The sequence below is a fragment of the Haliotis rufescens genome, unplaced genomic scaffold (assembly GCF_023055435.1).
Source record: "Haliotis rufescens isolate VD_foot unplaced genomic scaffold, xgHalRufe1.0.p SCAF_33, whole genome shotgun sequence".
Lineage (NCBI taxonomy): Eukaryota > Metazoa > Mollusca > Gastropoda > Lepetellida > Haliotidae > Haliotis > Haliotis rufescens.
The window spans coordinates 5,379,911-5,394,442 of NW_025964035.1; the positions used below are offsets into that span (position 1 = coordinate 5,379,911).

The 14,532-nt window shown below is 43.1% G+C and overlaps 1 protein-coding gene across 5 annotated transcripts in view; it reads right to left on the reverse strand.

Moving 5' to 3' along the window:
* Positions 1-14,532, reverse strand: part of LOC124150299 (sodium-coupled monocarboxylate transporter 1-like) — a 42,769-nt gene that overhangs the window by 26,528 nt on the left and 1,709 nt on the right. Inside the window, exon 1 of one of the 5 annotated variants that reach the window (XM_046522272.2) lies at positions 13,708-14,108. The exons of 1 other annotated variant lie outside the window; for it this stretch is intronic. In XM_046522272.2, coding sequence (XP_046378228.2) covers positions 13,708-14,055 — 348 coding nt within the window. In that variant the 5' untranslated portion in view covers positions 14,056-14,108. Of the gene's footprint in view, positions 1-448; positions 863-5,387; positions 5,951-10,797; positions 11,283-13,707; positions 14,109-14,532 lie in introns of those variants that run through there. 3 more of the 5 variants (XM_046522276.2, XM_046522275.2, XM_046522273.2) reach the window with 3 other exon arrangements.

Below are 14,532 nucleotides of genomic sequence, written 5' to 3' on the forward strand. Positions count from 1 at the left end.
CGTTTTTAGCAATATTCCAGCAATATCACGGCGGGGGACACCAGACATGGGCTTCACACATTGTACCCATATCGGGAATCGAACCCGAGTCTTCGGCGTGACGAGCGAACGCTTTAACCACTAGGCTACCCGACCGCCCCCAGTGACTTCAATCGATGGTGTATTGTATGACTTGGATGACTGAGTGTCATCGTATCTAGATGTCGAGGAACTTTGCTTATAATATCAATCACTGGAATATCTGGCGTATTGGCAGTCGGGGCGATCGGGTGGCATGTGGTTCAAGCATTCAACCATCACGCCACGTTGCTGGAATATTGCTTTATGCGCCGTAACACCATACTGTATCACTCACTATAGACAGTCGTCTCATGGGGCGCGAGAAAATCAACAAACGTCTCTAAAGTTTCTCCTGATTTGACAGGATATATTGTTGCAAGTACTTTACCTCGAATGAGCTTGTAAACTTCAATGGATACAAGAGAGGGACGTACAGCACAGCAGCAATCACAATGGCCGCCATCAGGCCAAAGAGATACACGAAGTACTCAGTGCCCTCGCTGTACATCTCAGCGGGGGTTCCCAGGATCAAGATGGCGGACATGAAGGACACGAGGATGGAAATGGCGACGGGAACAATTTGCATGTCTCTTCCGCCCATTAGAAACTCTCCTGTTGTTTTCTGTTTGTTTCCCCAGCAGGCATAGAAGATGCCGATTGCTGCGGACACAGCCAGTATGAGGGAAAACACCACATAATCTGCTACTCCGAAAACTCGTTGCTCTTCTGCCATTTTCCCCAGCAATAAGTGAGATGATTCCTAGTGTGTCCTTTAGACATTCGTGCGGAATTAGAGATAGACCCGATCATTCCTAAGCACCGTGTGGAGTCACGTGATTTGAGGACAATACGGCCATAAATTTGCTTCTCTCATTAAAAACTGATTTATGCGTTTATAGAGGTATAAACGTGAAGTTCCGCGTAGGGACGTGTGCGCGCCAGTATCTAAGTATGTACTGCATCAGATGCATATATCTTCAAATAGTCCCTCATGGCGCAAGGCGTTTTATTTTTTACCTCCATAAAGGCCAAGGTAACGCGAAATGGGGTTTAATGTCGCTTCCATGATTATTGCACTTACATAGCGACATGCATGTGTGTGTGGCTGCTTGTACTAGTCCTGACCATGGCCGGTTTTATAGTGCTAGCCCACTGAGAGACCACGCCGCAGTTTTGTCACGAATACCTCGCTCAGACACAGTGTACACTCTGCTAGGCAGGGTAACAACAAATAACATGTTTTCATATCTTTTTGTATAACGCGGCAGGGGATCGAACCACTAGCATTCCACACTCAGGGAAGACGCTCCATCCACTCAGCGTTTTACCACTTTGGAGAATCGCACGTGCACGGATATGACAAACCTAGAAACATAATCAGAGCGAACCGAGATTCGCATCCACGAGCATAGGTATCGGGCGTGCCCACAAGAAAAGAATGATTTTTGAAGAACAGAACGGTTGCAGTTTAGACAGGAACTATATGTAAGTAGCGACATTAGTCCCGTAAACGCCATGGTTCACAATCAGTCAGTCAAATGTATAAAATAACTAAAAGTTGATATGTGCACAGACCGCCTCCGTGGTCTAGTGGTAGAGCGTCCGCCCGGAGAGCGGAAGTTCCGGAGTTCGATCCCCGGCCGCGTCATACCAAAAGACGTTAAAAGATGGTACTTGTTGTTTCCCTGTCTGGGGCTCGGCATTAAGGGGCTAAAACAAGGAATGGTCGGCTCGGAGTCAGTATACTGTGTCTGAGTGGGGTATTCATGTTAAACTGCGGCATGGTATCTCAGTGAGCTAGCACTATAAATCGGCATCAGTCCGGACTAGTACAAGCAGCCACACACACACGTGCATGCACGTCGCTATATAAGTGCAATAATCTTGGACGCGACGTTAAACCCCATTTCACCTCACCTCACCTGATATATGCACACTATACATTTATAGGGATAGAGAACTCGACCATTCTCAGTAGGATGCCAGTCCTCTGTTACAGGATGATATAATCTCAATAGTGAGCCAATCCAACCAAGCGTGCTACTACTCACTCTGGTTGTCAAGGCAACGCGTGGCTAGGCTCCTGCAAACTTACAGGAACTGCCTGTGGTACCAAAGTCACGTCCCAAATTATATGGCGATAGATTATATTATCGATATGGAACAATCTGACACAAGAACTCTGAGAACAGAAAACCTGACAAACTTTAAACAGGCACTTAAGAACTTTCTCTTCAAGAACGCCCTTATCTTCCCGAGGCAAGCGTGTCCACTAGCTTGTATCAAAGCCTAGTTTCTACAAGATTTTGATAGAAAGGCTAGTGGGCGCTCTAGCCTCGGGAAGATGGGGAGTCTTTGACTAGATCAGTCATTGTGTAAGCGCATTTTGGCAGTTGTTAATTGGAAAATGCCCTTTACAAATTCTACATTTTATTTAGTTTAATATAATTTATTCACAATGTAAAACTAAGATATTTTCTTTAGACCGGAGTCTCCTGTGTCAGACCGGAGAAAAAAACACCTTCAATTACAGGATATTAGTAACATCATTTTATTTGTTTATTAGATATACAGATATATCATTGCATAAATTATCACCATTAAATATCAATACAAGTATGGATGAATGTATGAGCACATCCCCGGCTGTAGGCTGGTCATACTGTTTAGCGTTTGTGCGCAAATACCTACACGGTTGTCAACAAACACGGGAGAACAGGATACATCATTTTTGTCACTGATTCGAAAAATTTGGAAATGTCCTCAGCATCTCGACCGTAAAACGTTTTTAAAAGCCTTCAATTCTGTTACCCTGATCAAGCAATTTCTTAGCAAGACTCGCTTGACGCTCTTTAAAATCATCGAAGAAAAAGCATGCTCCATTGTACCTAAAACATGCATAATGTAGACACCAAAGGTTGGAACTGCAGGAATATTGCTCGACGTAGAGGGAAATAGTAGAAAGTCATCCCTCTTTCCATACAGTCATGTGGATATGTTGTTGCTAGTTTGAATCCGTATGCATGGTTCTGAATATGAATCAGATTAGCCGGTTTCACTCTGGGAATGGAATTAGCTGTTTGAGCATCATTGTACAATATCAGATCGTCGATATAGATGAAGTTAAGTTTAGCTATTTGCACAAAAACAAGCATATTTTTTAGGTAATGACTTATTGTTGTGTTAGGTTTGTTTATATTATGTCAGCGCAAATGTGTACACGCCATTACGCTATGACGTCACGTTCCGCAGCATCGGAAGTGACATCATCACCATGTACCGCGTGTCAGTTACGCATAAATCCTCGTTCAAATCATACATCATGTTCCACCCAGTTAAGGTGCGAGTCGTACAGGTATACGAACATGACATACATGCCAACAATTACACCACAGCATGATGTCACGATTACAATGCCATTACAGTGTATACGAGCAGGACATACATGCCAACAATTACACCACAGCATGATGTCACGATTACAATGCCATTACAGTGTATCATGAATGACGTATTGCTTTGTCAACACAGTTTTCACTGTAAAATAAAAACTCCATTTATTCACACGGATGTTTTTGGGTGGCTGAGTGAGTGAGCTGTTCAGTTATAACGCAGCTTAGTGTGGGAGGAAAGTCCGATAGGATGCAGCTTTTAGGTGTCTACCACTTTGGTGAAATTTGGTGATGTGATGATAACAAACCTGGGATTCGAAACAGGAATCAGAGGTTTATGTGACCCTAAGGGACGTAATTCAGCAGTGCAGTGCGGCGTCTTGAATGATTGAACCAACCATGCTGTCCATTTCAATGTAAAGTGTTGATCATAAAGTGTTTACCACACCATTGTGAGTGGCCTACTGACAGCACCATATATAGTTCCTTCGATCCCCCTGTGTGTTCACTCTTGTCACCACAAGTACAACTCGTTGGATTATCAATCATCTTTTATTGCTGTGACACAGCACATGTTCAGTCCCTCTATACTTACAGCGTTGTCCCTATTGGGATCACGTGTTTAGCTATACACTATACACTGAAAGTATATTCGGTAGACGCTCGATTGCCAATACACACGTGCAATCTACCATGTGGTTTATAACTGACACACGCTTACACCCTGAAACCATTGCCCCGCGAGCCACATCAATTTTGGCTATCTATTTTCAAAATGTGGCTTAGGCGGCCTGTAACCAAAAATACAGAGTAGACGTTCTAGATTCACTGGTATAGTGGGCCTGCCCTGATTGAAAACCTGAGTTAGTTTGGCACATGGTGGACGATCCAGCTGACATCCCCTGGTTGAGTGTGGCACATGGTGGACGCTCCAGCTAACACTCCCTGGTTGAGTGTGGCACTTGGTGGACGCTCCAGCTAACGCTCCCTGGTTGAGTGTGGCACATGGTGGACGCTCCAGCTAACACCCCCTGGTTGAGTGTGGCACATGGTGGACGCTGCAGCTAACACCCCCTGGTTTAGTTTGGCACATGGTGGACGCTGCAGCTAACACTCCCTGGTTGAGTGTGGCACATGGTGGACGCTGCAGCTAACACCAACTGGTTTAGTTTGGCACATGGTGGACGCTCCAGCTAACACCCCCTGGTTTAGTGTGGCACATGGTGGACGCTCTAGCTAACACCCCCTGGTTTAGTTTGGCACATGGGGTACGTTCCAGCTAACACCCCCTGGTTTAGTGTGCCACATGGTGGACGCTCTAGCTAACACGCCCTGGATGAGTGTGGCACATGGTGGCCGCTCCAGCTAACTCTCCCCTGGTTTAGTGTGGCACATGGTGGCCGCTCCAGCTAACACCCCCTGGTTGAGTGTGGCACATGGTGGCCGCTCCAGCTAACACTCCCCTGGTTTAGTGTGGCACATGGTGGCCGCTCCAGCTAACACCCCCCTGGTTGAGTGTGGCACATGGGGTACGTTCCAGCTAACACTCCCTGGATGAGTGTGGCACACGGTGGACGCTCCAGCTAACACCCCCTGGTTTAGTGTGGCACATGGTGGACGATCCAGCTGACACCCCCTGGTTTAGTTTGGCACATGATGGACGCTCCAGCTAACACCCCCTGGTTTAGTTTGGAACTATGCCCTGTCAGTATTTGCGTCGGACACGCACAAATAAACCAACCACAATGTTAAAGTATTAAGAAAGTAATGTAAGGAAATTTATGAAAGGAATGTAAGCTAATGTACTGACCATAAATAAATGCTGTGATGTAAACAACAAAATTTTAGACAAATTCAAAGTACATTGCTGATTAATAACGCCATCAACTCAATCAGTTCCAAACTGTTGGTTCATGTGGTTCGATTTTCACTTACCGCAAATGCGCTTGTTAGTTTCAGTGGGTAAAGCATGGGGACATACAGTAGCGCAGACACAACACAGCCCGACATACTGGCGAGCACCTGCAGGTAAAACTGGGTCCCTTCCGTGTAAATCTCCGCGGGGAAACCAAGGATGAAGATGGCGGACATGAAGGAGAGTAGAATGGACATAGCCACAGGTATAACGCCCATATTTCCAGAAGCCATCAGAAATTCTTGAATTGAACTTTCATTCCTTGATTTGATGGCGTAGTAAACACCTATAGCAGCAGAGAGTAGTAACGTCAGTGAAAACACCACATAGTCCCACACTCCAAGATATGTCGTCTCCATGCTTAGAGAGTGTACACCTGTTAGCAGGTATATTCTCTGCTTTCAAGATGTCGTGAAGACGTCACACATTCCAGAGGTAGCTGGACACGCTATTACAGGAGCCGTGTTATAGTGTAGCTTGACTGGATGTGAACGTAACACGTCTCAGTGATTGAACAAACAGGTGAGTGTATTTGAAGTCCTCTGTTTCCTTGCCAGTGAGACTTGTGACTCCCCGACGGGGATCAAAGTCTGCACAAAAACACACACAGTCATTCGACAGGTTCAGTCACAAATATGATGTATGACATCCTTGACATTACCAGTTCAGTGCCCTTATTTTGAACAGTCATTGTGATTTTCATTTCTGTACTCAAACAGTATGAGTCTTTTACAAGTGTCAATAACAGGTATCTTGCTATATATTGCAAAGGTATCTTGCTATATATTGCATAGGTATCTTGCTATATATTGCATAGGTATCTTGCTATAGTCAACATAGGTAACTAGCTGTATACAGAAATAGGCTATTGTGACGTAAGACATCCATCAAACCCATAGCGCTCCGAGGGTGTTAATATTTAATCCTGTTGGACTAGCACTAATCATGTTGACATTTACTGGATGCTTTGAACGAGATTATGGTATCACTGTAGACGAGCTTGTTTGGGGCTAATCCTCAATGAGTCTAAATTGAAGTATTTGAAGAATGTTATTCTAATATAGGTGATGACAGATTTACTTAAATAAAATAGTTCAAGGCAATCTATAAAACTATGTAGACATAACTTTTGTCTTATTGAATAGTATGTCTGGGAGATGGGATAGTTTTACCTTAGGCTAGCATCTATCAAAAAAACTATAATTGAAACTACTAATATTTTGTATTACTTGCTGCTCTATAATTATATGAAATGGGATCGTGTTACATAAGGGCTTGTATTTGCTGAATGTTATTCTAATATAGGTGATGGCAGATTTACTTAAATAAAATAGTCCAAGGCAATCTATAAAACTATGTAGACATAACTTTTGTCTTATTGAATAGTATGTCTGGGAGAAGGGATCTTGTTACCTAAAGCTAGTATTTATCTCAAAAGCTTTAAATCTTTAAACTATGTAGACATAACTTTTGTCTTATTGAATAGTATGTCTGTGAGAAGAGATCATGTTACCTAAAGCTAGTTTTTATCTAAAAGCTTTAAATCTATTAAACTATGTAGACATAACTTTTGTCTTATGAATAGTATGTCTGGGTGATGAGATGGTTTTACCTTAGGCTAGTATTTATCTTAAAGCTTTACATCTTTAAACTATGTAGACATAACTTTTGTCTTATTGAATAGTATGTCTGGGAGATGAGATGGTTTTACCTTAGGCTAGTATTTATCTTAAAGCTTTACATCTTTAAACTATGTAGACATAACTTTTGTCTTATTGAATAGTATGTCTGGGAGATGAGATGGTTTTACCTTAGGCTAGTATTTATCTTAAAGCTTTACATCTTTAAACTATGTAGACATAACTTTTGTCTTATTGAATAGTATGTCTGGGAGATGGGATCGTGTTACCTTAGGCTAGCATCTATCAAAAAATCTATAATTGAAACTACTAATATTTTGTATTACTTGCTGTTCTATAATTATATGAAACGGGATCGTGTTACCTGAGGCTAGTATTTATCTAAAAGCTTTAAATCTATTAAACTATGTAGACATGACTTTTGTCTTTTTGAATAGTATGTCTGGCAGATGGGTTCTCGTTACCTCAGGCTAGCATCTATCTAAAAAGCTATAACTAAAACTACTACTATTTTATTACTTGCTGTTCTATAATTATATGAAATGTCGTATAAATGTTACACCATCATAACTTGTAAAAGCACTCCCTCTGGATCTAATTATTATATGAAAACTTAGTATAAATGCTATATCAAGTTTCATGGTCGAGCGGCCGCAGTTATAATTATGTAATAATACAGTATCGTTACCCGGTGAAGTATCGTCGGTTTCGATTCACGTCAAGACAACACACAATTCACTGACTAAGGAATCACTCAAAGTCAAAACACAGAAGGCGATTACTATAAAGGTCAGGCATCTTCACTGGTCAGTACACTACACCACTGACAGTAAACTGCTTGGCCGTAATCTCCCCTCTTCTTACTATTAAGGAAAGAAACGTTTACACATTGTGTTTTTGTACAGAGAAGTGTTCATTATTACCTATGTTAATATGAAAGATCGTCAACATAATCAACATAATTTGTATGTTTACGATATGCTTTTTACCAGAACTTGTATGTATTATGAATAGATGCTTTCTATACTTTGTATGTGTTATATGTGTCTAACAACGTGCGTTAGGCTGTTACAGAAACTATACTCAACAACAAAAGTTCCTGTGACACCAATATTTTAGTGTATTTTTCAAACAAGTAAGGTTTGGTTTTCAATATTGTAGTACATGTATGGAATCAAGTTACAAAAACGAAACTGTTACAAAAAAGCATGCATTCCATGCAAAAGTTGACTTTTATGCAAGCCCCATGCATTTCACTACCAAAGAATGGGTATAAAAACATGTGCGTTAACAGGATTCCATATGCATTGCTTAGCATCGTGCTGACAACAACCAATCAGAAAAACAACAAAATTACGCAATTATTCAACATTACGAAATGCCACGACTGTCCGAAAATGAGCGTCTTGGTGAGCCATTGGTATCTTTGAAGCAGGATCGTGTCAACGTGATGTTGCAAGACAATTTAACGTCCACAGAAACACCATTTGTTGTTTATGTCAACTTTGGCGACAGCCGAATGCAGTCAGAGACCATCCTCGGAGTGGCAGGCCACGCGTAACCAATAATCGACAAAACACTGGATTCGAACAACACACCTACGAAATCGATTCCAGCCAGCAACAGTGACTGCAAGAAGCATCCCTGGCCTTCGACGAATATCTTCACAAACCGTACGTCGTCGCCTCAGATGTGCAGGGACTGTTGCCAGAAGACCCGCCAGACGTCCTATTTTGACAGGAAACCACCGTCAAGCACGTCTACAGTGGTGCCGACAGCGTCTATGCTGGACGGCCATGCAGTGGGGACAAGTTCTATCCACTGACGAGTCTCGTTTTCACCTCAGCCACAGCGATGGACGGATTCGAGTGTACCCACGTCGAGGTGAACGTTACGTCAATCATTGTGTCATGGAAAGCGATCTGTTCGGGTGCGGCAGTGTTATGGTATGGACTGTTATTACAGCAAGACAGGGGATCCGTTTGATAGTGGTAGAGGGAAATCTCAATGGACAGCGGTACCGCGCCGAGATCATCGGCCATGTTGTTCTACCGTTTTCGCGTCGTCATGGCCCAGGCATTACCTTTCAACATGACAACGCCCGGCCTCATATTGCTTGACTCGTTCAGGATTCTCTTCAACAAAACAACGCGAATGCCATTCCCTGGTTGGCTCGCTCCCCTGATCTCTCACCCATCGAGCACAAGTGGGATGAGATGGATCTGCGCCTTCGACGACAACCGCGTGTTCCACAGACACTCCAGGAACTTCGAAACAAGCTCCAGCAGATATGGACAGATATCCCACAGGACTTTGTGCGACGCCTGGTCCATTCCATGAGACGAAGACCAGAGGTGGACACACACGCTATTGATTTGTAAATTGACATTTTGGCATGTTCATGTTTTTTTTTTTTATGAAATCACGCCTTTTCTGAAGTCAGTATGGCAAATTAAACCATTTGAACACTTGCAGGAGTTTTTTTATCTGTTGCAAACCGAAATTGTTTCAGATTTGGTAAAAAAACATAACTTTGCATTAAATCTTATTCAATGTCACAGGAACTTTTGTTGTTCAGTATATTACCCAATACTCAAAGTATTTTGATAGACATGACACAGCATTGATGAACTTAGAACACAAATGTAAAGTCGTTTTTAATCAAGTCCATTCATCAAATCCGACAGTTGCTACTTTTAGGAATAATGAATGCTTTTCACAGTGAAGGTGAATCACAGTGATCCTGCGGGTGTCAGAGGTTATGATCGCGGCTCCACGTGCAAATGCTCTTCACGTACATGTGACAATTTATTTATCTATGATTTCGGAAGCATTTTACGTTTTTATGATTTCTCAGGGATCAACTCAGATGTCATTATTTGCTTGTTTTCTTCTAAATATGTTTGTCTGGATTACAGCTCTAATTATCATTGACTAACTCACGTACAATTGTCAAAGTACTTTCGATACCATTTAATTGAAACAATTATATGTATCTCCAAAGTTGCCGTTTCAGTTTACGTCATCTCGCATTATAATAATGATATCTTAAAGCATGTGAGTGACGTTCTTACATCATGTAAGACTTGTGTGGCTTCAGGCAAATAGCGTAGCCCATATATCGTACAGTGTGTAATTGTAACATGGTTCCTACAAATTCAACTAATACTGAGTGAGTGAGTGAGTATGGTTTTACGCCGCTTTTAGCAATATTCCAGCAATATCACGGCGGGGGACACCAGAAATGGGCTTCACACATTGTACCTATGTCGGGAATCGAACCCGGGTCTTCGGCGTGACGAGCGAACGCTTTAACCACTAGGCTACCCGACCGCCCCAACTAATACTGACTTTCACTGCCTCATGCTTCGGCAAGCAATGTTTTGATGTTTTTTTACGCCCCACTTCCAGCAATACGACGACACTCGGCCAGACAATCTGGTGATTTCTATTACGACTAATGATCAACACCGCCCCTGTACGATGACACCCGGGGTGGTCGGGTAGCCTAGTGGTTAAAGCGTTCGCTCGTCACGCCGAACACCGGGCTTCGATTTCGACATGGGTACTATGTGTGAAGCCTATTTCTGATGCCGCCCCCGCCCCCCCCCCCCCCCCCCCCCCCCCCCCACACACACACACACACCCGTGATATTGCTGGAATATTGCTAAAAGCCGCGTAAAACCATACTCACTCACCCACACACGATGACACGCACAATTTGTTTTCAACCTAATCACCGATATCACCCGTCTTATAAACATGCCTCGAAGGTTGCATTAGTCTTACCTCAAACGAACTCGTTACTCTCAGTGGAAACAGCAGCGGGACGAAGAGCTGGGCAGCAACGATCGCCCCGAACCCCCCAAAAGCCTGCAGCCAGAACTCAACCCCTTCCGAGTATACCTCAGCAGGAGTTCCAAGAATCAGAATTGCAGACATAAACGAAAGCAGAATTGAGACTGCCACTGGTATTACTCCAAGACTTCTGTCAGCCAACAGGAATTCTTTGGTTGTTTTCTGCCGTCCTCCCGCGCATGCGTAGTAAATCCCAATGGCACCGGAGACAGCCAGCATTCCAACAAAAAGAACGTAGTCCAGTGCTTCGAGATAGTATTTGGCCATCTTGTTCAATAATAAATCTTTAGTCTTCTAAAGATCTGGCTTTTCAAACATCAAATCAATGGTAGCATAGTCGAGGCATCCTATGGCACAATGATCATGGAGCGTGTCTTAGATAATTGTTTGTCCCAAGGGAACTTATAGTGTCTCAATCAGATCATATTGCATTGACTGAGTATCTATCTAGGTGTGTGTACAACACGGTATGTATGTTATCTAGCTGATAACACAGTGCTTCTGATGGCACGCTGGATTAAGACAATGACACGCTGACATCAACGTGATACGATGATGCAGCTGTTATATATCTATACACAGAAAACGTGGACGGTGTGGACCCTGTATGTCTTAACTGTCCCTATTACACCAAATGTCACTCCCTGGCAGGGCGTGAAGACCCGGGGTAGAACAGGTCTTCAACAACCCATGCTTGCCTCAAAAAGCGACTATGCCTGTCGATGAGGGGACTAACGGGATCGGGTGGTAAGGCTCGCTGACTTGGTTTGATGCATGTCATCGTATCCAAATTGCGTTTATTGATGCTCATAATATCAATCACTGGATTATCTGATGCAGACTCGATTATTTACCGACTGCCTTCATATAGCTGGAATATTGCTGAGTGCGGCGTTAAACAACAAACGAACAAACAACACTGGCAGGGCAACAACAAGTACCATCATAACGTCTTGTATGACGCGGCCGGCGATACAACCACCGCCATTCTGGTCTCCGGGCAGACACTCTGTCCGAATTTAACCGACAAGCTGTACACGTGACACCTTGCTAGCCCGGACACCTACTTTTAGCGATTCGGTGATGAAATGCGTTAGTGAGTGAGTATTTTTTTGTACCGTTTTATAGCAACATTGTTGTAATATGACGACTGGGGACGCCAGTACTGGGATCCCACACTGTACCAATGAGGTCAATTAAACGCGGGTCTTCGCCATGACGACTGGGGACGCCAGTACTGGGATCCCACACTGTACCAATGAGGTCAATCAAACGCGGGTCTTCGCCATGACGACTGGGGACGCCAGTACTGGGATCCCACACTGTGCCAATGAGGTCAATCAAACGCGGGTCTTCGCCATGACGACCGAACGCATTAACCACGACGCTAGCCCATGCCCCGGGCATGAAATACATGTTCCGGAACATTATATATTTCAGACAAGACCAACTCGAACACATTTTTCAATCGATACAGATTCTGAAAGGATACAAGTTGATTTCGAGACAATAGATTTCCTGATAAGTTTTAACAGCTGTTAATTTGACTGTAGTGAGACTGCTGGCCCCATAGCTAGACACAGACGTATACATCCAGTGCTGTTTATTGTGCTGTGACTTTCAGAGTGAGTGAGTGAGTATGGTTTTACGCCGCTTTTAGCAATATTTCAGCAACATCACGGCGGGGGACACCAGAAATGGGCTTCACACATTGTACCCATGTCGGGAATCGAACCCGGGTCTTCGGCGTGACGAGCGAACGCTTTAACCACTAGGCTACCCGACCGCATTTTGCCTTTTTCGACCAATGGAATCTTTTCGGCGGATAATAGAGACCGTTTACTCTCTGTTGCTGACGTTTCATATTTACAGTTGCAGAGAGTTGATATTTGAAGTTACCTTTATAGTTCTACCTGCACACTGATTGACCTTGAGCTTTTTGTCTCCAGAACGCAAAGCTATTGAAACAGATAACGAATTTATGATTGCACACATCTATTCGGATTAGTTGTGTATATGACATGGATGAGATGGTTCACTGATCAATTACTATTTTTTTTTAGCATGGTTTTAGTGCGTGGATAATTATAAGCAGTATTATTATTATTATTATTATTTATTATGTTTATTTATCTGTTTGCATGAGCGTGTGGTTCACCACTCGACACTCATATGGTAAATCAAACAGTGTCAGATGAGAAAGTGACGTCACATGGACATCATTACGTCCGTACAACCAGTCAGAAAAGTAACGACATGTTATAGAACAGCAACTTCCTGTTACAAGTAGGAAAACCACATGACCTCAAATACCAAGTACAGTTGTGTTGAGGTGAAATGGGGTTTAACGTCACGTTCAAGATTAGTGCACTTATACACAACGAGTTTTAGTGCTAGCCCACTGAGATACCATGCCGCAGCTTAACATGAATACCCCACTCAGACACAAAATACTGACTTCAACCAGTCCTTGTTTTAGCCCCTAAATTCCGAGCGTCAGGCAGGGTAACAATAAGTACCGTCTTTTAACGTTTTTTTGTTATGAACGTTATGGCGGCCGGGGATAGAACCCAAGACCTTGCGCTTTCCAGGCAGACGCCAGATCCATTAGACCACGGAGGCGGTCATACCACGTATAGAGAGCGATTTAAAACCCCAGAAAATGCTTATATTAAACAATTTTAAAATCCTCAAAAATAGATTCAATACCAATACAATCCATAGTACTTGTTACAAAATCAGAAATGAGGGTATCGAATGTACATGTTTGTCTATTTCATACACACATTACACATTAACATACACCTCGTATCTGACCTTTGTTAAAGGGAAACAACTCACCTCAAAACTGCTCGTGACTTTTAACGGATAGAACAGTGGCACGAACACAACAGCTCCAAAGGCTATCCCAATACTTGCCAGAACCCGGATGTAAAACTGTGTCCCATCGTTATACATCTCTGCAGGATAACCCAGCACCATGATGGCGGATATAAACGACAATAGTATTGAAATAGCAACCGGAAGTACGGCCATGTCTCTATTCGCCAATAAGAATTCGTCTGTAGTCTTTTGTTTTCCACCGGACAAAGCGTAATATATCCCAATGGCCGCCGAAATAAGCAACATCGCTGCAAAAACGATGTAGTCCCATACTCCTAAAACGTTGGTTTCTTTCTCGAGAACCATTGTGTACAAACTTGTGTGAATATAAATAACCTAGATACAGCTATCATAGTTATTAAATCCTGGGACATATCAAGCTGGTATTTAATCAGTTACGGTGCACGTGATACGGTGATATGACTTTCAATGTGTTCATCGTGTCACATGAGCCAGTATTATCAGCTGATTTTATACCGTGACAGATACATCAAGATGAGCGAGAACGTCACAAGGTGTGGTGAAATGGAACTAGGTGTCTCATCCACCATCATTGCGCCAGTATAGCTAATTGCGCGCATGTGTTTGTGTGTGTGTGTGTGTGTGTGTGTGTGTGTGTGTGTGTGTGTGTGTGTGTGCTCTCTGTGTGTGGTGAATGTATGGATGTGCTCTGTGTGTGTGGTGTGTGTGTGTGTGGTGTATGTGTGTGTGTGCTCTGTGTGTGTGCTATATGTGTGTGCTTTGTGTGTGTGTGTTGTGTATGTGTGGTGTGTGTGCTGTATG